Source organism: Pristiophorus japonicus, chromosome 21, assembly GCF_044704955.1.
Source record: "Pristiophorus japonicus isolate sPriJap1 chromosome 21, sPriJap1.hap1, whole genome shotgun sequence".
NCBI lineage: Eukaryota > Metazoa > Chordata > Chondrichthyes > Pristiophoridae > Pristiophorus > Pristiophorus japonicus.
Window position 1 is genome coordinate 71,774,677 of NC_091997.1, and position 27,975 is coordinate 71,802,651.

Sequence of the window (27,975 nt, forward strand, 5' to 3'; positions counted from 1 at the left end):
GCCAGGAGTGTTGGTTTGAATTTCAAGTTCTTTCAGATCCATGTAAACCATAGCTCTACGGAATGTTTTTGCGACTATGGAATTTGGTCGACCCGGGCGAAGCGAGTGGAGGGGGGTTTGTGTGGAGCATAAACACCAGCATGGATCTGTTGGGCCGAATGGCCTGTGTCTGTGCTGTAAATACTATGAAATACTATATACAGCAGATGATGGCGTTTTTGCACCAAAAAGACTTATTTCTCGTCTCTTGTGCATCACCAATTTCCTTCGCCCCTGTCATTGGCGGCCGTGCCTTCAGCTGCCGAGGCCCTAAGTTCTGGATCTCCCTCTCGAAACACCTCGATTTCAAAATTCCCATCCTCCTTTTCAGATCCCTCCATGGCCTCGCCCCTCCCTATCTCTGTAATATCCTCCAGTCCCACAACCCCCTCCGAGATGTCTGCGCTCCTCTAATTCTGCCCTCTTGAGCATCCCTGATTATAATCGCTCCACCATCGGTGGCCGTGCCTTCTGTTGCCTGGGCCCCAAGCTCTGGAACTCCCTCCCTAAACCTCTCCGCCTCTCTTTCCTCCTTCAAGACGCTCCTTAAAACCTATCTCTTTGACCAAGCTTTTGGTCACCTGCGCTAATTTCTACTTATCTCATAATACTCCTATGAAGCACCTTGGGACGTTTCACTATGTTAAAGGCGCTATATAAATACAAGTTGCTGGTGTAAACCTCTCCGCCTCTCTCCTCCTTTTAGACTCTCTATAAAACACACCTCTTTGACCAAGCTTTTGGTCACCTGTCCTAACTTCTCCTTTGGTTCAGTGTCAATTTTTTAATCTGATTTCCGTTCCTCTGAATTGCCTTGGGGAGTTTTACCATATTAAAGGCACTATGTTGTTGAAGTTGTTGTTGCTGTTGTTAAGATCTGAATAAGTGGTTTGGTTCATTCTCACCTTCTGAGCTCGGGTCAAGGGTCAAGGTCGTCATGTGACCGGTAGCAATGAAAGAAACTGGTTTTGTGTCCCTTCACCATTTGGCAATGAAAGTTCTCTTCAACAGGGTAGAAGTCGCTTAAAAATGCATCTCATTATATCTGCCCACTTGTCATAAGAGGGGGAGATGAAAGGAATGCAAAGGTTTGAGGCCGTCAGCAAAGCAAATCCAGTGCCTTTGATCGCATCAGCACTCTGACGTTGTTACTTGCAATGAGTAATTGTTGGAATGAACTGCCTTTGGCTCAACATTGCGTTGTTGACGAGTTGCCCTCGAGTCCGAGTGAATTCATGCAAACAATCAAAAGTCTGCTCATTCAGTTTGAATATCCCAAAGACTATACCCAACATCCTCGCAATTCAAGTACCCTAGATGTGTATTTTTTAAAATATTCGTTCACGGGATGTGGGCGTCGCTGGCAAGGCCGGCATTTATTGCCCATCCCTAATTGCCCTCGAGAAGATGGTGACCAGCCGCCGCCTTGAACCGCTGCAGTCCGTGATACTGCTTTGTAGGTGGTTTGGTACAACTAAGTGTCTCGCTGGGCCATTTCAGAGGGGCAGTTAAGAGTCAATCACATTGCTGTGGATCTGGAGGCCAGACCGGGTAAGGGCGGCAGATTTCCTTCCCTAAAGGGACATTAGGGAACCAGGGCTTGAACCGTCTTGAATCACCGAAGTCCTTGTGGTGAAGGGACTCGCACAGTGCTGTTAGGGAGGGAGCTCCAGGAATTGGACACAGCAACGATGGTGCGTAACTTAGTGGGGTACCTGCTGATTCCACTATGTAAAATACTCAACAAATAATACACTTAAACCCAGTGGTGATCCGGATCCATCACTCCCGACGTGTCAGATGATTTAACTTCCCCATTAATCCACCTGCTGTCCTTCAAACTTTACAAGCAAGTTCAATACTTTTATAAACTTTAATAATCCCCTAAAGAAGATCCAGTCTGTCTGATGCTTAAACCTGATGAATCAGATCAGACCTTTCCTGTGGCTTCCATGCTGATCAGGCATTTCTATAGCTCCCACACAGCCTCTATCCTTCCCACTGCTGCGTATTCTCTTTGAATTTAAGAAATAGGAGCAAGAGTCGGCTATCTGGCCCTTTGAGCCTGCTCCGCCATTTAATAAGATCATGGCTGATCTGATCTTGGAATCGGCTCCACTTCCCCACCCGCTCCCCATAACCTTTTACTCCCTTATCACTCAAAAATCTGTCCATATCCACCTTAAATATATTCAATGACCCAGCCTCCACAGCTCTCTGGGACAGAAAATTCCACAGATTTATGACCCGCTGAGAGAAGAAATTCCTCCTCATCTCAGTTCTAAATGGGCGACTCCTTATTCTGAGACTATATCCCCTAGTTCTAGATTCCCCCACGAGGGGAAACATCCTCTCTGCATCTACCCTGTCGAGCCCCCTCAGTATCTTATATGTTTCAATAAGATCACATTTCATTCTTCTAAACTCCAATGAGTATAGGCCCAACCTGCTCAACCTTTCTTCAGAAGTCAATCCCTTCATCTCAGGATGAAAGGGTTGACTTCATTACTACATTAAAGGTTTTTTTTTTCCAAAAATATACTTTATTCAGATAAAATTTTCACAATACAATACAGTACCTTGCGGTCAGCAATTCCATACAATTGGTTTGGATGCAGACAGCAGTTCCATACAATGTACTAGCGTGCATTTCATTTCAAGGTACAGTTTAGTACAATCCGTAAATCACATTACATGTAGTACTATGAAAATAAGGGTATTACATGGAGCAGGTAAGAACAGATTTACATTACATTCCAGGATACATTTCAATACCGATCACGAATCACGTTACATGTAGCACTATGCAGATGAAAGCAGTACACGGAACGGATGAGAATACATTTACATTTGCTTACAAGTTACTAAACAGTGCAGAGACTTTCATTATACATGGCACAACACAGGTGTTTTTCAGTACATGGTGCTATTTAAATGCAAGTTGTTGTTGAACTATTTTCCCTCCATCCTACAACAGTGGCCAAACCAATGACAGGAGCTCTTCTGCAGAGGTTTTGAGATTGGAGAAGTTTTTTTTTAATAGTAGGGTTAAGGCTGCCACCTCCAGCAAGAAAGCAAACCGTGAACTGCTTGGCTCGTGCATGTAGATGTTCAGTGAGCAGAAGACCAATGAAGGATTTCAGGCTTTGGGGGGGTATGGGGAGGGGGGAAGGTTGGGGGGCATGGGTGGGTGGGTTGGGGTGGGGGTGGGGGTAGGGATCACTAGTCTAATCATGGATCAACACCTCGCTCCCACCTCTGGCTTGCTGCCGGAGAGGAGGCAGCCTTGGTGATGTTCCACCCACACACTGCTGCTAAGGGGAAGCTGGTGCATATTGTCTGTCTGTAGTGCGGTGACATTTGCAGCTGAATGAAAAAGCTACGCGAGCGAGCCGATCTTTGTTCCTCGACTCCCACCTTCAGCTCTGGTTTTGTTCAGGTTTATTTTCTCAAGTACAAGCAGTTCCATTCTCACATTCATGTGTCAAAATAAACCTAGAGGTCTGATGTGTCGGTAAATCATTCCATTAGCTTGATCCTCCGATTACTGAGAAACTTTCGTCCTGTAAACATATTGGGGCCCAAATTGCCCCTTCCCTTAAGGCCTGTTACCGGCGGCCACACTGCCAAGTGCAATGGCTGCCAATTTTTCGTGGAATGGCCGCCATTTTGAAAAGACCGCTCCTGCGGTATCCCGGAGGTGACCCGTGACCCCCATTACTGTTCCGCTGCTGGCGATCTGTGCTAAGTGCGTCATTAGAGCGCGCACTGCCGATGTTTCCCACCAACCACCCCGATGGCGAAATTCCGCCAAGAAAATCTTCCTCCCGCCTCTCGATACCACTGGCAGCTTTTTCATCCGGTACACTGTCTTTGCAGTCCTTCTAAAATGGTGGTGCAGCGCCCGTTAAAGGGGAGGACGCTCTGCCGTTGCCGCCATGTTTTTTTTCTTGTCGGATGATTGCCATTCAGGTCGACTATTACGATCCCGGGTTCAGCTGGGCCCACCCCACTCCCTGCACCTCCCCCCCCCTCTCGGGTGTCAGACCACTGGGCCCGGCCGAAACCCTCCCTGGTGGCCCAATGGACCGAACTGAAACAATCGCGCAGGCTCTCCTCTTTAAGTCAAGGGGAGCGCCGTGATGACATCATCAGCGCTACGCTCCCTGACTGACAGCGGCGGTCACACCACCCGCCCCCCCCCCCCCCCCCAGACTGCAAACGTCCGCTCCCCGTTATGACCGACTCCCGGGACGCTGGGAAACAAAAGCCAAAGAGCGGAATTTTGCTCACGAGGCCACCGCATCCACCACGCCGGTAAAAGCAGCTGAAACGGGGTAGCTGCGCCCCATTTGCAGCGGTGGGCAATTTTAGCGCCGTTAAAAGGAATCTACCTGCCGACTCGCCATATATATTTTTTTAATTCATTCCTGAGACGTGGGTGTCGCTGGCAAAGCCGGCATTCTCGTAAATCTTCTCTGCACCCTCAGGCCTTCACATCATTCTTAAAGTACAGTGCCCAGAATTGGACACAATTCTCCAGTTGAGGCCGAACCAGTGTTTTATACAGAAGAATGAGAGGTGATCTTATCGAAACGTATCAGATTATGAGGGGGCTTGACAAGGTGGATGCAGAGAGGATGTTTCCACTGATGGGGGAGACTAGAACTAGAGGGCATAGTCTTAGAATAAGGGGCCGCCCATTTAAAACTGAGATGAGGAGGAATTTCTTCCCTCGGAGGGTTGTAAATCTGTGGAATTCGCTGCCTCAGAGAGCTGTGGAAGCTGGGACATTGAATAAAGTTAAGACAGAGATAGACAGTTTCTTAACCAATAAGGGAATAAGGGGTTATGGGGAGTGGGTAGGGAAGTGGACCTGAGTCCATGATCGGATCAGCCATGATCGTATTAAATGGCGGAGCAGGCTCAAGGGGCCGTATGGCCTACTCCTGCTCCTAGTTCTTATGTTCTTATATTTATACTTCTACTTATTTCCTTGCACAGTATTTTTGCAGATGCATTTAGAGCAGACGCTGAGTCATGTGTCTTTCGGATGAGACGTTAAACCCGAGGCCCCGTCTGCTCCTCTCAGGTGGACGTAAAAGATCCCGCGGCACTATTTCGAAGAAGAGCAGGGGTGGCCTTGCCAATATTTATCCCTCAACCAGACGCTATCCTGTTTGTGGGAGCTTGCTGTGTACAAGTTGGCTGCCAAGTCCTGTCTGATGATGCGCCTGTGAAGCGCCTTGGGACATTTTACTGCGTTAAAGGCGCTATATAAATGCAAGCTGCAATTGTTGTTGTAACTCTGGTTTTCGGGGGGGGGGGGATTTGCTGACGGCGTCGCTTGGTGATGTCACATGCTCTGGACCCGCAGGATCTGAAACAGCTTCAGCATCTTCGAGAGAAAAACAAACCTTTCGAGCGCGGGCGTAAACGAGGTTGGTGCACACTTCCGAGTCAGCGGGGAGTGTCAGATTTTTGTGGGGTTAAGGGTATTGATGGTCACGGAACCATGATGCGCTGATGGAGTTATGGTGCGGATCAGCCATGATCTAACTGAATGGCTGAACAGGCTCAAGGGGCTGAATTGCCTCCTCCTGTTGCTATGTCTCGATGTGAAAAAGTAACGACACTCTTGCATTTTAAGTAGCAGGGAACCATTCATTTTTACAGCCCCATAGCTGCCGTTAGCTGCAGTAAATCAAGGATGTGTCGCAGTGTTGTCAGGCAAGGGAGTCCCAAGTGCAGCTCATCCAGTGACGCGTGTCTGCTTCCAGACTGCCTGCGTGCCATTAGCAGCGACTTCACTGTCTCGCTCATGCTTTATGACTTCCCTTGCAGCCTGCAGTGAGATTAGTGCCTTGCCATTGCTCCTAGGAGTCCCATATTTTAATCTGATGTGTGCCGCCTCCACACTGTAACCGGCTGCCGGGGGGTGGAGGGGAATAAGGACGGGACTGCTGCCAACGACCCGGAAGCATTTGCGCACGCGCACTTCGCGTTTTTTTTAAAAAGACGGTGAAGTTCCGAACATGCACCCTGCTTGAATGATAGCAAAGATCTTTTTAAAAACAGAGAAACATATTCAACTCGATCTGTGCCAGCTGTGGCTCAGTGGGCAGCACACTTGCCTCTGGGTCAGAAGGTTGTGGGTTCAAGTCCCACTCCAGTGACTTGAGCACAAAAATCTAGGTGGACACTCCCAGTGCAGTGCCGAGGGAGTGCCGCTCTGTCGGAGGTGCCGTCTTTCGGATGAGACGTTAAACCGAGGCCCCGTCTGCTCCTCTCAGGTGGACGTAAAAGATCCCGCGGCCACTATTTTGAAGGAGAGCGAGGGAGTTATTCCCGGTGTCCCGGGTGCCAATATTTATCCCTCAATCAACATAACAAAAAAACAGGTTATCTGGTCATTATCACATTGCTGTTTGTTGGAGCTTGCTGTGTGCAAATTGACTGCCGCATTTCCCACATTACAACAGTGACTACACTCCAAAAGTACTTCATTGGCTGTAAAGCACTTTGAGATGTCCGGTGATCGTGAAAGGCGCTATATAAATCCAAGTCTAGTTTGAGATAAAGTTGAGCCTGGACTATTAATGAAAAAATGATGCATGTTTTAAATTATATTTGCATTTCTTTATAATAAAATTTATTTCCAACAAGGGAAAATACCGCTATAAGACACCTTTCAACAACGAGGATGTTTATCGAGCCAATCTCACGGGAATGTGTTAATATTTGTTTATCTGTATTTCTGGCCTGTGTTTATTCTCCAATCGAACTCTCCACTGAACTACAGAACTTTACTGTAAAGGTGGAATATATCACAAATAATAAATGGATTTTAATTATCAGGCTAACTAACAGAAAACAGAGAGTCAGGATAAATAGTTTATTCTCGGGGTGGCAATCAGTAACTAGTGGGGTGCCGCAGGGATCAGTGCTGGGACCCCAACTATTTACAATCTATATTAACGACTTGGAAGAAGGGACCGAGTGTAACGTAGCCAAGTTTGCTGACGATACAAAGATGGGAGGAAAAGCAATGTGTGTGGAGGACACACAAAATCTGCAAAAGGACATAGACAGGCTAGGTGAGTGGGAAAAAATTTGGCAGATGGAATATAATGTTGGAAAGTGTGAGGTCATGCACTTTGGCAGAAAAAAAATCAAAGAGCAAGTTATTATTTAAATGGAGAAAGGTTGCAAAGTGCTGCAGTACAGCGGGACCTGGGGGTACTTGTGCACAAAACACAAAACGATAGTATGTAGGTACAGCAAGTGATCAGGAAGGCCAATGGAATCTTGGTCTTTATTGCAAAGGGGATGGAATATAAAAGCAGGGATGTCTTGCTACAGTTATACAGGATATTGGTGAGGCCACACCTGGAATACTGCGTGCAGTTTTGGTTTCCATATTTATGAAAGGATTTGGAGGCAGTTCAGAGAAGGTTCACTAGGTTGATTCTGGAGATGAGGGGGTTGATTTATGAGGAAAGGTTGAGTAGGTTGGGCCTCCACTCATTGGAATTCAGAAGAATGAGAGGTAATCTTATCAAAACGTATAAGATTATGAGGGGGTTTGACAAGGTGGATGCAGAGAGGATGTTTCCGCTGATGGGGGAGACTAGAACTAGAGGGCATGATCTTAGAATAAGGGACCGCCCATTTAAAACAGAGATGAGGAAAAATTTCTTCTCTGAGGGTTGTAAATCTGTGGAATTTGCTGCCTCAGAGAGCTGTGAAAGCTGGGATATTGAATAAATTTAAGACAGAAATAGACAGTTTCTTAAACGATAAAAGGTTATGGGGAGCGGACAGGGAAGTGGAGCTGAGTCCATGATCAGATCAGCCATGATCTTATTGAATTGCGGAGCAGGCTCAAGGGGCCGAATGGCCGACTCTTGCTCCTATTTCTTATGTTCTTATGTTAAAAGCAAATAAGAGTTGGCACTTAGGCAAACCTCTGTCCTGAACGTTATTTTTTAAATACCGGATCTTCCGGTTTCTTGGCAGGAGTCACTCTGGGGAAAAAGAATACCTTGTAATGACACTATTTAATGCCACGCTCCATTGGGTCCAAATCCATCCTAAGAACATATAAGAATTAGTAGCAGGAGTAGACCATTCGGCCCCTCGAGCCTGCTCCGCCATTCAATGAGATCATGGCTGATCTTCTACCTCAACTACACCTCTCTGCACTATCCCCATATCCCTTGATTCCCTTAATATCCAAAAATCTATCTATCTCAGTCTTGAATATACTCACTGAGCCTCCACAGCCCTCTGGGGTAGAGAATTCCAGAGATTCACCACCCTCTGAGTGAAGAAGTTTCTCCTCATCTCAGTCCTAAATGGCCGACCCTTATTCTGAGACTGTGTGACCCCTGGTTCTAGACTCCCCAGCCCGGGGGGAAACATCTACCCTGTCAAGCCCTGTAAGAATTTTGTATGTTTCAATGAGATCACCTCTCATTTTACTAAACTCTAGAGAATATAGGCCAAATCTACTCAATCTCGCCTCATAAGACAATTCCCCCATCCCAGGAATCAGTCTAGCGAACCTTCATTATTGCCCCATCACACAGGTACTGCCATCACGACTACACTCCACACGTCTACTGCACAGCAATGGAACAGCCAAAAGCAAATTCTGCAGCGAAGCGAGAGGCAATTAGTTTTTTGTGAATTTTTAGACATCAATTCAGTAATGAGGTTCCAATGTTCTTTCATTATACATTATGAGAACTAACTGATTAAATGACTGCAGTTAAATGCGCCATCATTCATCTATTAGTGTACAAAATACATCGGAGGAATGGAAAATACATGCTGAGAATATGAAATAAAAGCAGTGAATACAGGAAATGCACAGCAGGTCTGTCAACAGAGGGATAGAGAAGAGATGGGTTACTGTTTCAGGTGTCGACCCTTGGCTGGAACTTCTCTCATTGAATGGCGGAGCAGGCTCGAAGGGCCATAGGGCCTGCTCCTGCTCCTATTTCTTATGTTCTCTATCAGAGGTTGTGTCCAGTAGTGTAGTGGTTTTAAATTCATTCACCGGAATGTGGGCATCGCTGGCAAGGCCGGCATTTATTGCCCATCCCTAATTGCCCTCGAGAAGGTGGTGGTGAGCCGCCATCTTGAATGTAACCGAGTGTCTTGCTAGGCCGTTTCAGAGGGCAGTTAAGAGTCAAACCACACTTCTGTCGGTCTGGAGTCACATATAGGCCAGACTGGGTAAGGTCGTCAGATTTCCTTCCCTGAAGAATATTAGGGAACCAAATTTTACGACGATCCGGTAGTTTCATGGTCTCCATTACTGACACTAGCTTTTTATTAAATTCCAGATTTATTTAATTACTTTGGAATTTAAATTCCCTAGTGGAATGTAAACTGCTGTCATTAGGCCAGGCCTCTGGATAACTAATCCACTAACATAGCCACAATGCTACTGCTCCCCTGTGGCATATTGCGAATTTAATAAATCTGATCGTTTATGGGTTGGCACCAAGAAAACCTGAGAGGGAAAGGTGTTGTGACCATTGGCTTAAAAACCCAACTGTTCATTAATGTTCTACAGGAAATGGAACCTGCTCCCCTCACCTAGTCGGGCCTACGTATTGACTCCAGTCCCATGCTACAGGTAACTCTGAAAGCCATCTGTTAACAATAGCCACCAACATCTCCATGTAACTCAGGACTGGCAATAAACGTTACCCTGTCAGCGTTGGTTACACCCTGCAAACGAATGGGAAAGGTTCTCGCTTTTTCAACTCCTCGAGCACCTGGTGTGGATTTAAGGGGTTGGCTATTTAAGACTGAGATGAGGAGGAATTTTTTCAACCTGAGCATTGTGAATACTTGGAATTCTCTCCCCCAGAGAGCTGTGTCGTTGAATATATTTACGGAAGGATATACTTGTATTAGAGGCTGTTCAGAGAAGGTTCACGAGGTTGATTTCGGAGATGAGGGGGTTGACTTATGAATGTAGGTTGAGTAGGTTGGGCCTCTACTCACTCATTAGAATTCAGAAGAATGAGAGGTGATCTTATCGAAACTTATAAGATAATGAGGGGGCTCGACAAGATGGATGCAGAGAGGATATTTCCACTCATAGGGGAAACTAAAACTAGGGGACGTAGTCTTAGAATAAGGGGCTGCCCATTTCAAACTGAGATGAGGAGAAATTTCTTCTCTTTGAGGGTTGTAAAGCTGTGGAATTCTCTGCCCCAGAGAGCTGGGTCATTGAATATGTTTAAGGCGGGGATAGACAGATTTTTGGGCAATAAGGGAGTAAACGATTATGGAGATCGGGCGGGGAAGTGGAGCTGAGGTCAATGATCAGCCATGATCTTATTGAATGGCGGAGCAGGCTCGAGGGGCCTTATGGCCTACTCCTGCACCTATTTCTTATGTTCTTATTTCCAACGTTATCTGCACAAGCTATATGTGGGTATACGTTCAGTGTTATATGCGTATAATATCGAGCTTTGTGCCAACGAAAGGGTTAGCTGTTAGTAGGTTATCTGTGCTGCAGTAAAATGCCTTTCAAAGCAATCATAGTCATTTTAGATTGCTTGGGTAGCAACAGCACTATATTGGTGATTTAGAGGGTGCGCTCTTGTGTTATGGGCTCTGGCATCGCCCCATCAGTGAGCGATGCTTTATACATTAACTTAACTTTTGCTTTCATGGGGGCGGTTTGATAATGGATTTGCTCTGACAGCTAAAACCATGTAGCCAAGCCTCATTAAATCAAATGAGTACATTGACATTTCAAACCTCCTCTTACCCGAGTGATTAACTAATCTAACTGGAAATAGTATGACATACGTTAGCATCAGTTATTTGGCCGCATTACTGTGCAACGACAGCACTGTAGGACGGAGAAAGATTAACCCTCTGACACTTTGTATTGTTATACTGTGAGCAGCAACGGAACTCAAACTTTGTGTGGAGGAGCTACATACTGGTGGAGGCCTTTGTTGCAGATGTTCCACATCCACACCCCTCCTCAGTTCCTCTCCCTCTCTCCTGAAGGCACTGACTTGCTGCCTTGTGGTTCCACAGGCATTGAAAGCTCCTCCACTACTATTCCCCCAAGCGACAGTCCATATCTGCATCATCATCATCATCATAGGCAGTCCCTCGGAATCGAGGAAGACTTGCTTCCACTCTAAAAATGAGTCCTTAGGTGGCTGAACAGTCCAATACGAGAAGCACTGTCCCTGTCACAGGTGGAACAGATAGTCGTTGAGGGTAAGGGTGGGTGGGACAGGTTTGCCGCACGCTCCTTCCGCTGCCTGCACTTGGATTTCTGAATGCTCTCGTCGATGAGACTCAAGGTGCTCAGCGCCCTCCCGGATGCACTTCCTCCACTTAGGGCGGCCTTTGGCCAGGGACTCCCAGGTGTCAGTGGGGATGTTGCACTTTATCAGGGAGGCTTTGAGGGTGTCCCTGTAACGTTTCCTCTGCCCACCTTTGGCTCGTTTGCCGTGAAGGAGTTCCGAGTAGAGCGCTTGCTTTGGGAGCCTCGTGTCTGGCATGCGGACAATGTGGCCTGGCCAGACATGTGTGCACCTAGACGGTGATCGTCCACAAGCTATTTGACTGTGGTGAGCTGAACTAGAACCTTTCCTCTTCCTCCCTGCTCCCTGCCCCCCCTGCAAAACCTACAGCCACTATTACCTTGCCCCCGGAGCAGTGCGGCAACACACCACGGCAAGGTACAGCGCGAGCTGGTGCAGGAGGGTGACGGCAGTGAAGAGGGTGACTGGATTGGACGTCACCACAGTCCAGGTTGCTGATTGGAGCGTGGGCAGGTGCAGCAGGAGCGGCGAGGTCGGGGCGAAGGAGCGGCAAGCGATCATGGAGCAACGTGATCGGGGCCCAGAAGAGGCGAGGGCCCAGGGGCAGCACGGGCCCAGCCCACACTGCGATATTTGTGCGCATTAGGTCCGTGCAGCAGAGCTGGTCTCCAGTCGTCCTGGTTAACCCTTGCCACTGGACCAAGACCTGGCTCTGTCAAGCCCGTGTGGTGGCTGGTGTGCAACGGCCACCACACGTTAAAAAAAATCCACCCACAGGCATCTTCCACCCTTCAGGATGTAGTTCGCGACCTGGAATATTAGGTCCTTCATTGAAACCATCTGTAAACTCATCCCTTTTTGGTGTGGAAGCAAGTCATCCTCGATACGAGGGACTGTGCCTATGATGATGATGCACTCTGGAATCATAGACTAGTACAGCATAGAAGGAGGCCATTCGGCCCATTGAGTCTGTGCAACCCAGACGTCCCGCTCTTTCCCCGTATCCCTTCAATTTTTTCTCCTTTATCAAGTATTTATCGAGTCTCCTTTTGAAGGCCACTATTGAATCTGTCTCCATCACCCTATCAGGCATGCCAAATCCTAACCACTCGTTGCGTAAAAACGTTTTTCCTCATGTCGCCTCTGGTTCTTTTGACGATCACCTTAAATCTCTGCCCACTATGTAAATTGCAACACTTACAGACCGTTGCATGTCAGGTATGTAAAATCTGAGGAAGGACATTCTTGCTATTGAGGGAGTGCAGTGAAGGTTCACCAGATTGATTCCCAGGATGGCAGGACTGACATATGAAAAAAGACTGGATCGACTGGACTTATATTCACTGCAATTTAGAAGAATGAGAGGGGATCTAATAGAAACATATACAATTATGACGGGATTGGACAGGGTAGATGCAGGAAGATGTTGGGGAAGTCCAGAACCAGGGGTCACAGTCTAAGGATAAGGGGTAAGCCATTTAGGACTGAGATGAGGAGAAACTTCTTCACTCAGAGAGTGGTGAACCTGTGGAATTCTCTACCACAGAAAGTTGTTGAGGCCAATTCGTTAGATATATTCAAAAGGGAGTTAGATCAAGGGGTATGGAGAAAAGGCAGGAATGGGGTACTAAAGTTTCATGATCAGCCATGATCATATTGAATGGTGGTGCAGGCTTGAAGGGCCGAATGGCCTACTCCTGCATGTTTCTAGGTTTCTAAAAAATAAATTATGCTACACTGTATTTCTGCTCGTTTCAAAAGGTCACGATTGAAGCTGCTTTTACATGTTGTAATCGAAAGAGATGCTCAATGAGAGGCATTCCCTTCCTAAAGCCCGCCCCTCACCAAATCTGCCCCCGCTTTCGAAGGCACCCTTTCAAAACCCATCTCTGCAGCCAGCTCCCCTAATCTTCTCCCAATTGCTGCTATGCCCTGCTTTTGAAGTGTCAGCTGTGGCTCAGTGGGTAGCACAGTCGCCTCTTGATTCATGAAGGTTGTGGGTTCAAGTTCAAGTCCCACTCCCAGTGCTGTGCTGAGGGAGCGCATCACTGTCGGAGGTGCCGTCTTTCGGATGAGACATTAAACCGAGGCCCCGTCTGCCCTCTCAGGTGGATGTAAAAGATCCCGTGGCACTATTTTGAAGAAGAGCAGGGGGAGTTATCCCCAGTGTCCTGGTCAATATTTATCCCTCAATCAGCATAACAAAAAAACAGATGATCTGATCATTATCACATTGCTGTTTGTGGGAACTTGCTGTGCACAAATTGGCTGCCGCGTTTCCCATATTACAACAGTGACTACACTCCAAAAAGTACTTCATTGGCTGTAAAGCGCTTTGGTCGTGAAAGATGCTATATAAATGCAAGTCTTTCTATCTTGCCTTGGGATGGTTTGCTATGCTAAGGATGCCCTTTAAGTGCAAGTTGACCTTGCCCACGCATTTGCACTTTCTAGCAGGGGGTCACTGAGTAACAATCTCATCCAGGATCACTGGATTTTTTTTTCTCCTGCCTTGCCCAAGGATATTAGGTCAATTTAACCCCCCACTGCCCCCCTGAAGGCAGCTAACCCCGATTAGACCAGTGATTGAACCCGGCACCTTCCTGTCAGTATGGCTTAGTGTTGCCGGGAGTAATCCTTTTACATGCTGGGTCAACAGAGCAGGTACTCGTACTGCATTTAGTCACCGCGGAGTATCTGCACTGACTGAAGATTTGTTGGAAAAATTCACAGGGTAAGTCGCGAACAGCATCCAGTCAGTGACTCAAAGAATCGAATTAAATTCCAATTGTTCCAAAGGATAGCATGCAGGTACAGCAAGTGATCAGGAAGGCCAATGGAATCTTGGTCTTTATTGCAAAGGGGATGGAGTATAAAAGCAGGGAAGTCTTGCTACAGCTGTACAGGGTATTGGTGAGGCCACATCTGGAATACTGCGTGCAATTTTGGTTTCCATATTTACAAAAGGATATACTTGCTTTGGAGGCAGTTCAGAGAAGGTTCACTAGGTTGATTCTGGTCCTCTACTCATTGGAATTCAGAAGAATGAGAGGTGATCTTATCGAAACGTATAAGATTATGAGGGAGCTTGACAAGGTGGATGCAGAGAGGATGTTTCCACTGATGGGGGGAGACTAGAACTAGGGGACATAATCTTAGAATAAGGGCCGCCCATTTAAAACTGAGATGAGGAGAAATTTCTTCTCTCAGAGGGTTGTAAGTCTGTGGAATTCACTGCCTCAGAGAGCTGTGGAAGCTGGGACATTGAATAAATTTAAGACAGAAATAGACAGTTAGTTAAACGATAAGGGGTTATGGAGAGCGGACAGGGAAGTGGAGCTGAGTCCATGATAGGATCAGCCATGATCTTATTGAATGGCAGAGCAGGCTCGAGGGGTCGTATGGCCTATTTCTGTTCCTATTTCTTATGTTTTTATGTATATGCTAAGGGGTCAGCGAGCAAACTCTCTACATTGCTGTCTTTAAAGTCATCGAAATTTATGGCACAGAAGGAGGCCATTGTGTCCGCGCCAGCTGACAAAGAGAACATAAGAACTTAAGAAATAGGAGCAGGAGTCGGCCATTTGGCCCCTCGAGCCTGCTCCGCCATTTAATACGATCATGGCTGATCCGATCATGGACTCAGCTCCACTTCCCTGCCCGCTCCCCATAACCCTTGACTCCCTTATCGTTCAAGAGCTCTCCAGCCTAATCCCACCTTCCAGCTCTTGGTCCGTAGCCCTGTAGGTTACGGCACATTCAAGTACTTTGTAAATGTGGTGAGGGTTTCTGCCTCTACCACCCTTTCAGACAGTGAGTTCCAGACCCCCACCACCCTCTGGGAGAAGACATTTCCCTCAAATCCCCTCGAAACCTCCTACCAATTCCTTTAAATCTGTGTCCCCTGGTTGTTGACCCCTCTGCTAAGGGGAAACAGGTCCTTCCTATCCACTCTATCTAGGCCCCTCATAATATTATACACCTCAACTTTCTGGTTAAACGCTCTATAGATCAGGTTTTACAGTTTTGTTTCATTCCTTGAAGTTTTGGGTGGTTTTGTTTGGCTCGTTAAGTTGAAGGGCGTCAGTACTGGGGAATGGAGTACTTTTCTACTTTGCCACCTTTGTGGTCATCTAAGTGGTCAGCTCGAAAATTCTCAGCTACAGAGTAAAGCTGTTCTTTATAATGTGCTTTAACCCCACGAGCTCTACTGCAGTGTGGTCTTTGTAACTTGCATATATATAGCGCCTTTCACAACTTCGGCACATCCTAACGCGCTTTGCAGCCAATGAAGGACAGTGTGGTCACTGGTGGATTGTGGGAAACCCGGCCGCCAATTTGCACACAGCAAGCTCCCACAAACCGCTTCATTTCATTGACTGTGTTATGGACAGAAATGGAAAGAAAGGCGGGGCCTTTTATTTACATAACACCTTTCACAGACTCTGGATGCCCCATGGAGCTTCACAAACGTCATCACGTTCATCCGCTGCTCCCCTCTCCTCTCCCAAATGTCACCACGTCTGTCATGTACCTAGACCATGTATACCAACTGTATAGTCACATAAGGTGTGCCACCAGAGGGCACTGCGGTGGGAGACCTGAGGGTCACTTGCACAGGTGTGCAGGGCCCAGTGTAAACGGCTGCCCACCACGCTTGTGCCTCACTCTGGAGATATAGTAAATGGGACTAAGGTCACAACAGCTCAAGTACAATACTAGACCTCGAGGAGTCATTCATAAGAGTATTAAAGACATAACAACGTCCATCAACTGTCTCCCTTCTTACGTCACCACGCCCAGCACACGCAACCCCCCCACCCCCTCCGAACTGGCCAAGGTGCCTCTGGGTTACAGAGCGAGACCGATCAGCCAGCGTTCCTGCTCCTAATCACTACTCTGTGGCCTCCCGTGAGGGCGGGATCAGGCTTGGGCGTGACTTCCCCTCCTCCCTTGATGGACAGCCCAATCTGCACAAACTATAACATCTACAGTAAGGCTCCACTTGAAGAATGGTCACGAGGATGAGGCACTGGGGGATAGCTGCGGGGGTTCTGATGGGGAGACGCTTTTTCTTTAAAAAAAAATAGGCCTCGGCTTTGATCATCTATCTCAAGAGTTTCTAGAACACGCATGAAAGCAACCTGCCATATGGCTTGCAGTTTATTTTGGGCAATAAAAGAGCCAGGAATAGCCTGCACCCTTCACTCCTTGTATACTCAAGACTGAGTTAGACAGATTTTTAAACACTCGGGGATTCAAGGCCTATGGTGTTAGGGCGGGAGAGAAAAGGAAAGAAAAATTGGATTGATATAGCGCCTTTCATGACCCCAGGACGTCCCAAAGCGCTTTACAACCAATGAAGTACTTTTGGAGTGTAGTCATTGTTGTAATGTGGGAAACGCGGCAGCCAATTTGCGCACAGCAAGCTCCCGCAAAAAGCAATAGTGACCAGATAATGTGTTTTTGTGATGTTGTTTGAGGGATAAATGTTGACCCAGGACACCAGGAGTAACTCCCCTGCTCTTCTTCGAATAGTGCCGTGGGGTCTTTTACGTCCACCTGAGAGAGCAGGTGGGCCCTCGGTTTAACGTCTCATCCGACAGACGGCACCTCCGACAGTGCAGCACTCCCTCAGCACTGCACTGGGAACGTCAACCTGGATTTATGTGCTCAAGTTCCTGGAGTGGGAAGTGTACCTGAGGTAGAAGATCAGCTGTGATCTTATCCTGCTGCTGTTTCTTACGTTCTGGTGAATGGTGACAATGGGGAAACTAAAACTGGGGGACATAGTCTTAGAATAAGGGGCTGCCCATTTAAAACTGAGACGAGAAGGAATTTCTTCTCTGAAGGTTGTAAATCTGTGGAATTCTCTGACCCAGAGAGCTGTGGAGGTTGGGTCATTGAATATATTTAAGTTGGAGATAGACAGGTTTTTGAGCGATAAGGAAGTCGAGGGTTATGGGAAGCAGGCAGGGAAGTGGAGCTGAGCCCAAGATCAGATCAGCCATGATCTTATTGAATCGCGGAGCAGGCTCGAGGGGCCGTATGGCCGACTCCTGCTCCTAGTTCTTATGTTCTTATGTTAATTCCAAACTTGCATTCTGCAGAGTTACTTTTGATGAGCTTTAAATGAGTAATGAATTGGTGCGGGATTAAAAAGGCCAACTGTGTTGATGGTGTTTTGAAGGGGCTGGAGGAGGTCGTGAGCCTTGAACAGCGGCTCGCGCAGACTCTCCAGGGAGAGAACAGCGGCTTCCGCAGACGCAGCCACCTAATGACTGAACAGGTAGGTCATCCAGGAAACAGCGCGGTGCTGAAAAACCATTCTCGCTTGAGACCTGCGTCAGGTGGCCTTTGTAGCGTGCAGCTGTAGCCCTGGTAACTCAGTGACGATAACTTAGAATCAGAAGTTTACAGCAGGGAAGGAGGCCATTTCGGCCCATCATGTCTGCGCCGGCCGACAAACAGCTATCCAGCCTAATCCCACTTTCGAGCTCTGGGTCCGTAGCCCTGTAGGTTACGGCACTTCAGGTGCACATCCAAGCACTTGATAAATGTGATGAGTGATGAGCTCATAATAAAGGATGGAACTGAGTACTGTGAGCAATGAGTAAGTGTAACCTTAGCTCCTTTAATTAGGCTCCAGAGTGCAGGTACCTCGTGGGTGGCCTGCTAAAATACAGTGCTCCCAAGGGATGCTGGTGGTGGTGTGATACGGGTTGCCCAGGGTTAAATACATAACAATGAGGGTTTCTGCCTCTACCACCCTTTCAGGCAGTGAGTTCCAGACCCCCACCACCCTCTGGGTGAAGAAATTGCCCCTCAAATCCCCTCTAAACCTCCTACCAATTGCTTTAAATCTGTGCCCCCTGGTTGTTGACCCCTCTGCTAAGGGAACTAGGTCCTTCCTATCCACTCTATCTCGACCCCTCATAATTTTATACACCTCAATAAGGTCGCCCCTCAGCCTCCTCTGTTCCAAAGAAAACAACAGCCTCTCCAATCTTTCCTCACAGCTAAAATTCTCCAGTCCAGGCAACATCCTCGTAAATCTCCTCTGCACCCTCTCTCGTGCGATCACATCTTTCCTGTAATGCGATGAGCAGAACTGCAGGAACTTGCACTGCTTTCGTGTGTCTGGTGTGGTAGCATCCTTCTGAGCACCTTTCACAAGGGAAGAGGGGGACACGGAGCGCGGGGGTGGGAGCAATAAAAAAAATTAAAGGTCCAGGAGAGGAACAAAGAAATTGACATTGAAGAAAAGTTTTGGCGGAAGGGAGAGATGTAGCCAGGCAAAAAGTGGCTTTGGGAAAGAGTTGCACAATCAGAGGCACAGTGACTGTCGAAGCAGCCTCTGGTGGAGGAGGAGGGGGAGGGGTAGGGGGGTCAAGGTGCAGTCCAAGGGGCGAAGGGCGTAGGCTCGAACTTGCATTGTAACATTGTCCCGGGGCAAAGTTGCACTTCAACTGTGGTCTTCAATGTGACTGGGAGGGTGGAAGGTAATGTACTCTTAAGAAAGAAAGACCTTGCATTTATATAGCGCCTTTCACAACCTCAAAGTGCTTTACGCCCAATGTAGTACTTTTGGAGTGCAGTCACTGTTGTAACATAAGAGATGCGGCAGCCAATTTCCGCACAGCAAGCTCCCACAGCCAGCAATGAGATAATGACCGGATAATCTGTTTTTAGTGATGCCCTTTGACATGGCGGAGGCAGACTCAATCGTGGCTTTCAAAAGAGAGTTGGATAAGTACCTGAAGGAAACAAAATTGCCGGGCTACGGGGAAAGGGCGGGGGGAGTGGGACTGGTTGAAGTGCTCTTGCAGAGAGCCGGCACGGGCTCGACGGGCCGAATGGCCACGTCCTGTGCTGTAAACATCTATGGTTCTATTATCGATGCACTTAAAGAAAGACTTGCCTTTATATAGCGCCTTTCATGACCGCCGGACGTCTCTCTCTCTCTCTCGACTTCTCTCTCTCTCTCTCTCGACTTCTCTCTCTCTCTCTTCTCACTCTCTCGACTTCTCTCTCTCTCTCTCTCTCTCTACTTCTCTATCTCGACCTCTCTCTCTCTCGACTTCTCTCTCTCTCTCGACTTCTGTCTCTCTCTCTCTCTCTCTCTCTCTCTCTCGTGACTTCTCTCTCTCTCTCGTCTTCTCTCTCTCGACTTCTCTCTCTTGTCTTCTCTCTTTCTCTGGAGACTTCTCTCTGGAGACTTCTCTCTCTCTCGACTTCTCTCTTTCTCTCTCTACTTCTCTCTCTCTCTCTCTCTCTCTCTCTCTCTCTCTCTCTCTCTCTCTCTCTCTCTCTCGACTTCTGTCTCTCTCTCTCTCGACTTCTGTCTCTCTCTCTCTCGACTTCTGTCTCTCTCTCTCTCTCTCTCTCTCTCTCTCGACTTCTGTCTCTCTCTCTCTTGACTTCTCTTTCTCTCTCTCTCTCGCTCGACTTCTCTCTCTCTCTCTCTCTCTCTCTAGAGACTTCTCTCTCGCTTTACAGCCAATGAAGTACTTTTGGAGTGTAGTCACTGTTGTAATGTGGGAAACTTTCATTCCATACTCAAATGACCATAAACACTTTTATGCCCCCAAACTGGATGCTATGTAGTATTGAGAGTACTTCACTCTGAGAGCGGGGGGGGGGAGATCACACATCCGTTTTAAAGAAGACATTATCTTGAGGAAATGGAGGATATAATAACGTTGCTGCCCTTTCCACAGTTGGCCACTTTGGTGAAAGAGCGAGACGATTTGACAAAAGCTTACAGTAAACTACCAGAGGATAGAAAAGGCAGCGCCTCGCTTGAATACTGGATGCCCAGGTCACACCTTGTCCAGGTAAGTGTGTTCCCTCACTGCCCGCCCTGTGGGAATTCTCCATCTTATTTCTCAGCAAGCAATATTTCTCACTCGGCGCTCAGTGTGAAAAGAGAGACCCTCACTTTCAGAGTGACAAGTTTCGCAGAGAATGAGAACATTTGTTTCAGCCGAACAAAGAGAACAGTAGGCTGGTTGAACACAGTGCGCTCAATGACTGGTCTCACTTTCCCTGCAAAAAGTAGGATGGACGGGTGAAGTTACACGATGATGTTGGCTGCAGACAGTAGTTCATTGTCTCGGGAACTTCCTTTGACGGGCTTGAAATACTGTGTGAAGGGCCCTCGCTCGGGAGGTGGTTGTGGTTGAACAGCGATGTGCCCAGAAATGAGCTCGGTCAGATTCCTGTGGTACCACCATCAGCATTGATTCTCTCCCCTCCTCTGCCGAGAGCGCCAACTCGCGCCAAGATACTAGCCGCCCGATCACAAGACACTTATAGCAGAGGAAGGCCACTCAGTCCAGCTTATTCATCCACCCAGGGCAACCCTACTCTCCCACTAACCCATGTACTAACTCGCACCAAGTCCCGCTCACCTATCATCTTAGGCAGTCCCTCGAATCGAGGATGACTCGCTTCCATGCCAAAAAGGAATGATTCGATGAGTCTAATATTCCAGATCCCGAACTACATGTTGAAGGGTGGAAGATGCCTGTGGGTGGATTTTTTTAACGTGGGGTGACCGTTGCACACCAGCCAGCACACGGGCTTGGCAGAGCTAGGCCTTGATCCAGTGGCAAGGGTTAACCAGGACGACTGGAGACCAGCTCTGCAGCACTGACCTCATCGTAGGCAGCTTACCCCATCACTCCCCTGTGCTCGCTGACCTACATTGGCTCCCGGTTAAGCAACGCCTCGATTTCAAAATTCTCATCCTTGTTTCCAAATCCCTCCATGGCCCTCGCCCCTCCCTATCTCTGTAATCTCCTCCAGCCCCACAATCCCCCGAGATGTCTGCGCTCCTCTAATTCTGCCCTCTTGAGCATCCCTGATTATAATCGCTCAACCATCGGCCCCAAGCCCTGGAACTCCCTCCCTAAACCTCTCTGCCTCTCTGTCTCTCTTTCCTCCTTTAAGACGCTTCTTAAAACCTACCTCTTTGACTAAGTTTTTGGTCACCTGCCCTAATTTCTTCTCATGCGGCTCAGTGTTAATTTTTTTTTTCTCGCATAATGCGCCTGTGAAGCGCCTTGGGACGTTTCACTACCTTAAAGGCGCTATATAAATACAAGTTGTATATTGTTATTGCTGCATCTAGTTGTTTCTTAAATGATTCCTGGGTTTTTGCCTCCACTACTCTGCCCCTCTAAGTGTTGATCACTCTCTGCACGAAGGAGAACCTCATGATAGCAGTGCAAAAGTTGTCGCTTACTAATTTGAACCTGCGTTTCTCTTGTCCTACTCCTGTTGTTTAATTACAAGTAATATTCTGGATTAATGATCTTGGATACCTTCTCAGATACTTCCTATCCAGGCAAAAAAGCCAACATCCCTCCTGTCAATCAGCATAACCCAACCCATTCCCCTGGCTATAGGAATAAGGCTCCTGACTTTCCTCTGCACTACCTCCAACATGTGCGCGTCTTCCTTGTTTCTTGGCAATCAGAACTATTGGTACTTCAACCAAGTATCCATTCTTTGTGTGTCAGCCCCCGCAGTAGGCTGTTTGACTGCGCAAGGCATCGCAGCTGAGGATGATGATGGCCAATACCACGCAAGCATGCACATTCCACCAGGAATTGCTGGGTGGCAATCAAAAGAAAGTTTTGCATTTATATAGCGCCTTTCACGACCACCAGATGTCTCAGAAAGCGCTTTGCAGCCAAACATGTACTTTTTGGAGTGTAGTCACTTTTGTAATGTAGGAAACGCGGCAGCCAATTTGCACACAGCAAGCTCCCACAAACAGAAATGTGATAATGACCAGATAATCTGGGTTTTTTTGTTATGTTGATTGAGGGATAAATATTGGCCCCAGGGAGAACTCCCCTGCTCCTCTTCGAAATAGTGCCATGGGATACTTCACCTCCACCTGTGAAGGCAGACGGGGCCTCGGTTTAACGTCTCATCCAAAAGACAGCACCTCCGACAGTGCGGCACTCCCTCAGCACTGCACTGGGAGTGTCACCCTAGATTTACGTGCTCAAGTTCCTGGAGTGGGACTTGAACCCACGACCTGCTGACTCAGAGGCAAGTGTGCTTCCCACTGAGCCATGGCTGACAGTGAGTGGGAATCAGTGGTGAGAAACTTGGCTGACTTTCCTTCCCATGTCGTTTATTGTGTCTGTAGGCACTCTAGTAACAACTCCACGAGGTAAGGTATTGTACTTGAAGTGTTGTGACCTTAGTCCATTTATTGCAGCTCCTGAATGACGGTGCCGTAAAGTGAACTCCCTTTTATACCTGGTTACCTGCAGTGTGCAGGTGACCCCTAGGTCTCCACCAGTTGCACCCTCTGGTGGTACCGGCAAAGTGTATACAGTGTGAAGATACATTCAGTGGTCTTATGTAACTGTACGTTGAGTGTACAGGGTATTTACATGCACAATATCGTTGAGCATGTGTGCTGAGGCCTTCTGTAGCTCCCCAAACGCTGTCCTGCCCGGAGCTGAGAGAGTGCAGTGTTAACCCGGGGCCAAAATCGGCATGTGCCTGCTCTGCATGGTCTCACTAGAGTAACCTCCCACTCTTTGTGTGTGACAGAATGTGGTGGAAATGGTGAAGACCCAGGAGGGGCAGAAGGTGAGCTTGGAGGAAGAGAATCGCAAGTTGAGGGAAGGCCCTGCCTTTCAGACCTTTCAGAAGCTGGAGGAGGAAATCCAGAGCCTGCAGCACAACCTCAACGCTAAAACCGAAAAGGTAAACGCAAAACACTCAGAAATATGGCACGTGATCAGCAAAGTGTCTGAAGACAAGTCTCATTAAAAAGCATAAGACTTGCATTTATATAGTGCCTTGCACACCCAAAGCGCTTTACAGCCAATGAAGTACTTTTGGAGTGTAGTCACTGCTGCAATGTGGGAAACACGGCAGCCAGTTGCGCACAGCAAGCTCCCACAAACAGCAATGACCAGATAATCTGTTTTTTTGTTATGTTGATTGAGGGATAAATATTGGCCCCAGGACACCGGGAGTAACTCCCCTGCTCTTCTTCAAAATTGCGCCATGGGATCTTTTACATACTTTTACAGAGGGCAGACGGGGGCCTCGGTTTAACGTCTCATCCGAAAGACAGCACCTCCGACAGTGCGGGGCTCCCTCAGCACTGCACTGGGAGTGTCAGCCTAGATTTTTGTGCTCAAGTCCCTGGAATGGGGCTTGAACCCACAACCGTCTGACTCAGAGGCGAGGCTGCTGCCCACTTTGGAGAAAGTTTAAGGGCCGTGATTTACCGGTCCTTTGCGCTCCGTTTTTCGCCCCGGAGCGGCGGCAGTGGTGGCGGTGAGGTGTTCTGGGCGGGCGGTCAGCCTCCAGCGCCCCTCGGGGGTTTTCAGGTCCGGTTTAGCGGTGGCGCGGAGCAGCAACGCCCGGAAGAGCTGCGCCCGGCGTGCAATGCCCCCTGGCCGCGACACCGGCGCGAGTTTTGGCTCCCGCCCGCCTCGCAGTGCGCCCCGCACTGACCGCCTGGGAAATCGGGCGGGGAACCTATACCGACTGCAGAGAGGTAGGTAATGCCGTCCTAGGGTAAGTGTGATTGTGTTTTCTTTGAATTTCGTTTGCGATTTATGTTGTGGTGGTGTGGGCAATGTTTTGGGGATGTTTTTGTGGGGTTTTTTTTCGGGTTTTCCCCCCCCCCCCCAGGCGTCTCTTGGAGCGCTCCCGGCCCGGCTCTTTAGTTGGGGAGTTTCCCATGCTCGTGCCCACGAGAGGTGTACAACACCTCCCTTAGCGCTCTGCCCCACACTCAGGGCCCAGCTGCCCAATTTTGCTGACTGAGGCGCAAACTTTATCGCCCCTCCGCCATTACTGCCCCAAAATCAGCAAAGCCGAAAATCCCGCCCGTAAATCCCTGGATGATAGCGCAACTGGTTCTGTCAAAGCATCATTCTCATCATAGGCAGTCCCTCGGAATCGAGGAAGACTTGCTTCCACTCCTGAAGTGAGTTCTTTGGTGGCTGAACAGTCCAATACGAGAGCCACAGTCCCTGTCACAGGTGGGACAGATAGTCATTGAGGGAAAGGGTGGGTGGGACTGGTTTGCTGCACGCTCTTTCCGCTGCCTGCGCTTGGTTTCTGCACGCTCTCGGCGACGAGACTCAAGGTGCTCAGCGCGCTCCCGGATGCACTTCCTCCACTTCGGGCGGTCTTTGGCCAGGGACTCCCAGGTGTCTGTGGGGATGTTGTATTTTATCAGGGAGGCTTTGAGGGTGTCCCTGTAACGTTTCCTCTGCCCACCTTTGGCTCGATTGCCGTGAAGGAGTTCCGAGTAGAGCGCTTGCTTTGGGAGTCTCGTGTCTGGCATGCGGACAATGTGGCCCGCCCAGCAGAGCTGATCGAGTGTGGTCAGCGCTTCAATGCTGGGGATGTTGGCCTGGTCGAGGACGCTAACGTTGGTGCGTCTGTCCTCCCAGGGGATTTGTAGGATCTTGCGGAGACATCGTTGGTGGACAGTGGGCCACTTGACTTGCTAAACGAGCTCTTGTCATTTCATTTTAGATGAATGCCATGGCTTGTGAAATGGAAGCACTGAGGCAGAAGAACGAAAATCTCACGAAAGGTAGAGCTGCTCTATTGCCTTCCATTGTTTGATGGCTCGCGACCATTTGTGTCGAGGCCCCCGCGCTGATCTTTGGTCTCTCTCGCCCGACAGAGAAAGTGAAGGTCCGGCAGCAGATGGAGGACGTTCAGAGCCTGAGAGAGCAGGGCAAAGATCGACCGGCTGCCCCATCGGGAGCGGCGGCAGTCCCGAGGCTTTCCGACGGTCAGCTCTCCAACCCGTGGGCGACGCACTCCTTCCAGGGCTTCAAGCCGTTTAACCGCAGAGGCGGAGACCGGTCGCCGTGCCGGCGGGATGGCGCGACCTCGCCTTCAGCGACCGAGGCCTCCCGCGGGAACGGCGAGCCGCGGCACTCGGATGCCACGTCGCCCGGCCGAGGCGCCCTCGGCTCCGAGAGCGCCCCCCAGCCGCAGGTTTGGCTCGGCGGGATCGCGGCAGGCCAATTGCAGCCGAAACGGGCCGGTTCGCCAGGTGACTCTCCGGCCGCCCCGACCCACAGCAGGACCCCGTCTCCTTCCAGGCCCAGCTACCCAGTTTCCTCCCCGCTGAATATCAGCAGGTCATCTCTTGACTTCTCCTCGGCCTCGGAGGCTCCGAGTGAGGACGAGAAGCCACAGGGCGGAGCGATGCCCTCCGCGATTAAATGTTCACTTCTGTTGTCCCCGAGGCCTTTTAATTTGCACAGGTCGAGGATGAGTAAAAAATAACATAGCTAAAGTCGTTCGACTAAAGAATCAAAGTCATAAAGAAAATCTTGCATCATTCTCATATTTTGAAAGTACAGAAATGAATAGAACTCCATAATCTTCAAGGGGTTCAGAGAAAGTTCACGAGGTTCATTCCTGAGACGAAGAAAGGTTGAGCAGGTTAGGCCTACACTCATTGGAGTTTAGAAGAATGAGAGGTGATCTTATTGAAACCTATCAGATTCTGAGGGGGCTGGACAGGGTGGATGCAGAGAGGATGTTTCCCCTCATGGGGGAATCTAGAACTAGGGGGCATAGTTTCAGAATAAGGGGTCGCCCGAGATGAGGAGGAATTTCTCCTCTGAGGGTTGTGAATTTTTGCCCCATAGAGCTGTGGAGGCTGGGTCATTGAATATATTTAAGGTGGAGATAGGCAGATTTTTGAACGATAGGGGAGTCGAGGGTTATGGGGAAGTGGGCAGGGAAGTGGAGCTGAGTCCATGATCAGATCAGCCATGATCTTACTGAATGGCGGAGCAGGCTCGAGGGGCCAAATGGCCGACTTCAGCTCCTATTTCTTATGTTCTTAAAGGGGTATCGTCTTTATTAAATAATGTTTGGCAAGCTTATATTTGTTTTGGAAGGCTTATCCATGTTATATCATAATGTGTGGTTCATTACAGTTTACATTATTGTATTTTTGCAAACCAAAATAGATTTGGCAAAACACTTTTTCATCACGGTGGTTCCCCTTTTAATGAATTACATTTTTGTGCCAAACTTTGTGGATGTGTGAACCTGTATCCACTCTGAAAAAAGAAAGATTTGCATTTATATAACGCCTTTCACGACCACTGGATGTCTCAAAGCGCTTTACAGCCAATGAAGTACTTTTGGAGTGTGGTCACTGTTGTGGAAAACGTGGCAGCCAATTTGCGCACAGCAAGCTCCCACAAACAGCAATGTGATAATGGCCAGATAATCTGTTTTTTTTGTTATGTTGATTGAGGGATAAATATGGGCTCCAGGACCCCGGGGATAATTCCCCGAAATAGTGCCGCGGGATCTTTTACGTCCACCTGAGAGAGTAGACGGGACCTCGGTTTAACATCTCATCTAAAAGACGGCACCTCCGACAGTGCGGCACTCTCTCAGCACTGCACTGGGAGTGTCAGCCTTGACTTTTGCGCTCAAGTCCCTGGATGATGATGCCGGCTAGATCACAGGTTTTCAACAACTGGGCTCTATTTGCACCTCTGCTCTTTGTAACTATTGTTGTTTTTCTACCCCCCTTGGTTTCAAAATCTCCACCCTGCAGTTTCCAAATCCCCTTCACTCACTTTACAGCCAATGCATTGTCCAAACATGTCCAACTGTGCATTTCCTATTCTAGCTTATGGTTTTCACCTTAACACTAAATGACGGAATATAACTAAGCTAATGGAATCCACTCACTTACCTTCCTAACAAAGGTTTTCAAGGTAAATCGCAGTCAGTGACGATTGGTACGATTCAATTTAACAGATTGGAGTAAAGTCTTTCAATGACAAACAGGGGAACGTCTGTAATTAACGGCCCATTAACGAAATTGTGGGAATTCTTGGCGCTGACTCCTGCAATTCCGTAAGAGGGTTGTTAAAAGTCCCGAGACTGTTGGACATTTTGCACGAAGAAGCATTTCACTTGTTTTCGGTATTATGCAGTGCCAAGGCAAATGGTTGTCTCCAATTGGAACTTTGTCAGTTTTGTACTCATGACAATCATGCTGGAGCGGTGATGTGCGGAACACCTGTTTCATTGTTCATTTTATTGACTTTGTAAAGACACATATTTAGCATGAGATTTTTTTTTGAATCGTGCTATATAAATTTACAATAACCAGAGCTGTAGCTATATCGATGTATCTCGTTGTGTTTTGCTGGAATGCTGATTCTGTTTTATGATAAAATACTCTAATATTCACCTATTGTCTTTCAAATGCGAGTAATTTTGATTTTCTCTCATCCACTGCTGACGGTGTGCTGCCTTGTAGTTGGGCATGTAGTTCCGGCAACCAAAAGACAGCTCTGTAGTGCCGAGCCCAGCTGAACTGTAGGACCCTTGGCTGGAACATAAGAACATAAGAATTAGGAGCAGGAGTCGGCCATTCGGCCCCTTGAGCCTGCTCCGCCATTCAATGAGATCATGGCTGATCTTCTACCTCAACTCCATTTTCCTGCATTATTCCCATATCCCTTGATTCATCGAAACATAGAAAATAGGAGCAGTAGTAGGCCATTCGGCCCTTCATGTCTGCACCGCTATTCAATATGATCATGGCTGATCCTCTATCTCGCCACCA

The 27,975-nt window shown here is 48.2% G+C and overlaps 1 protein-coding gene across 4 annotated transcripts in view; it reads left to right on the forward strand.

The window, feature by feature from the left end:
• Positions 1-27,596, forward strand: part of LOC139234108 (myosin heavy chain, cardiac muscle isoform) — a 111,204-nt gene extending 83,608 nt beyond the window's left edge. For 3 of the 4 annotated variants that reach the window (XM_070865052.1, XM_070865053.1, XM_070865055.1), the window contains 5 exons: positions 17,545-17,643; positions 20,075-20,191; positions 22,935-23,090; positions 24,888-24,948; positions 25,042-27,596. In XM_070865052.1, the coding sequence (XP_070721153.1) occupies positions 17,545-17,643; positions 20,075-20,191; positions 22,935-23,090; positions 24,888-24,948; positions 25,042-25,655 (1,047 nt within the window). In that variant the 3' untranslated portion in view covers positions 25,656-27,596. The remainder of the gene's footprint in view (positions 1-17,544; positions 17,644-20,074; positions 20,192-22,934; positions 23,091-24,887; positions 24,949-25,041) is intronic. The other variant, XM_070865054.1, reaches the window with a different exon arrangement.
• The last annotated feature ends 379 nt before the right edge of the window (positions 27,597-27,975 follow it).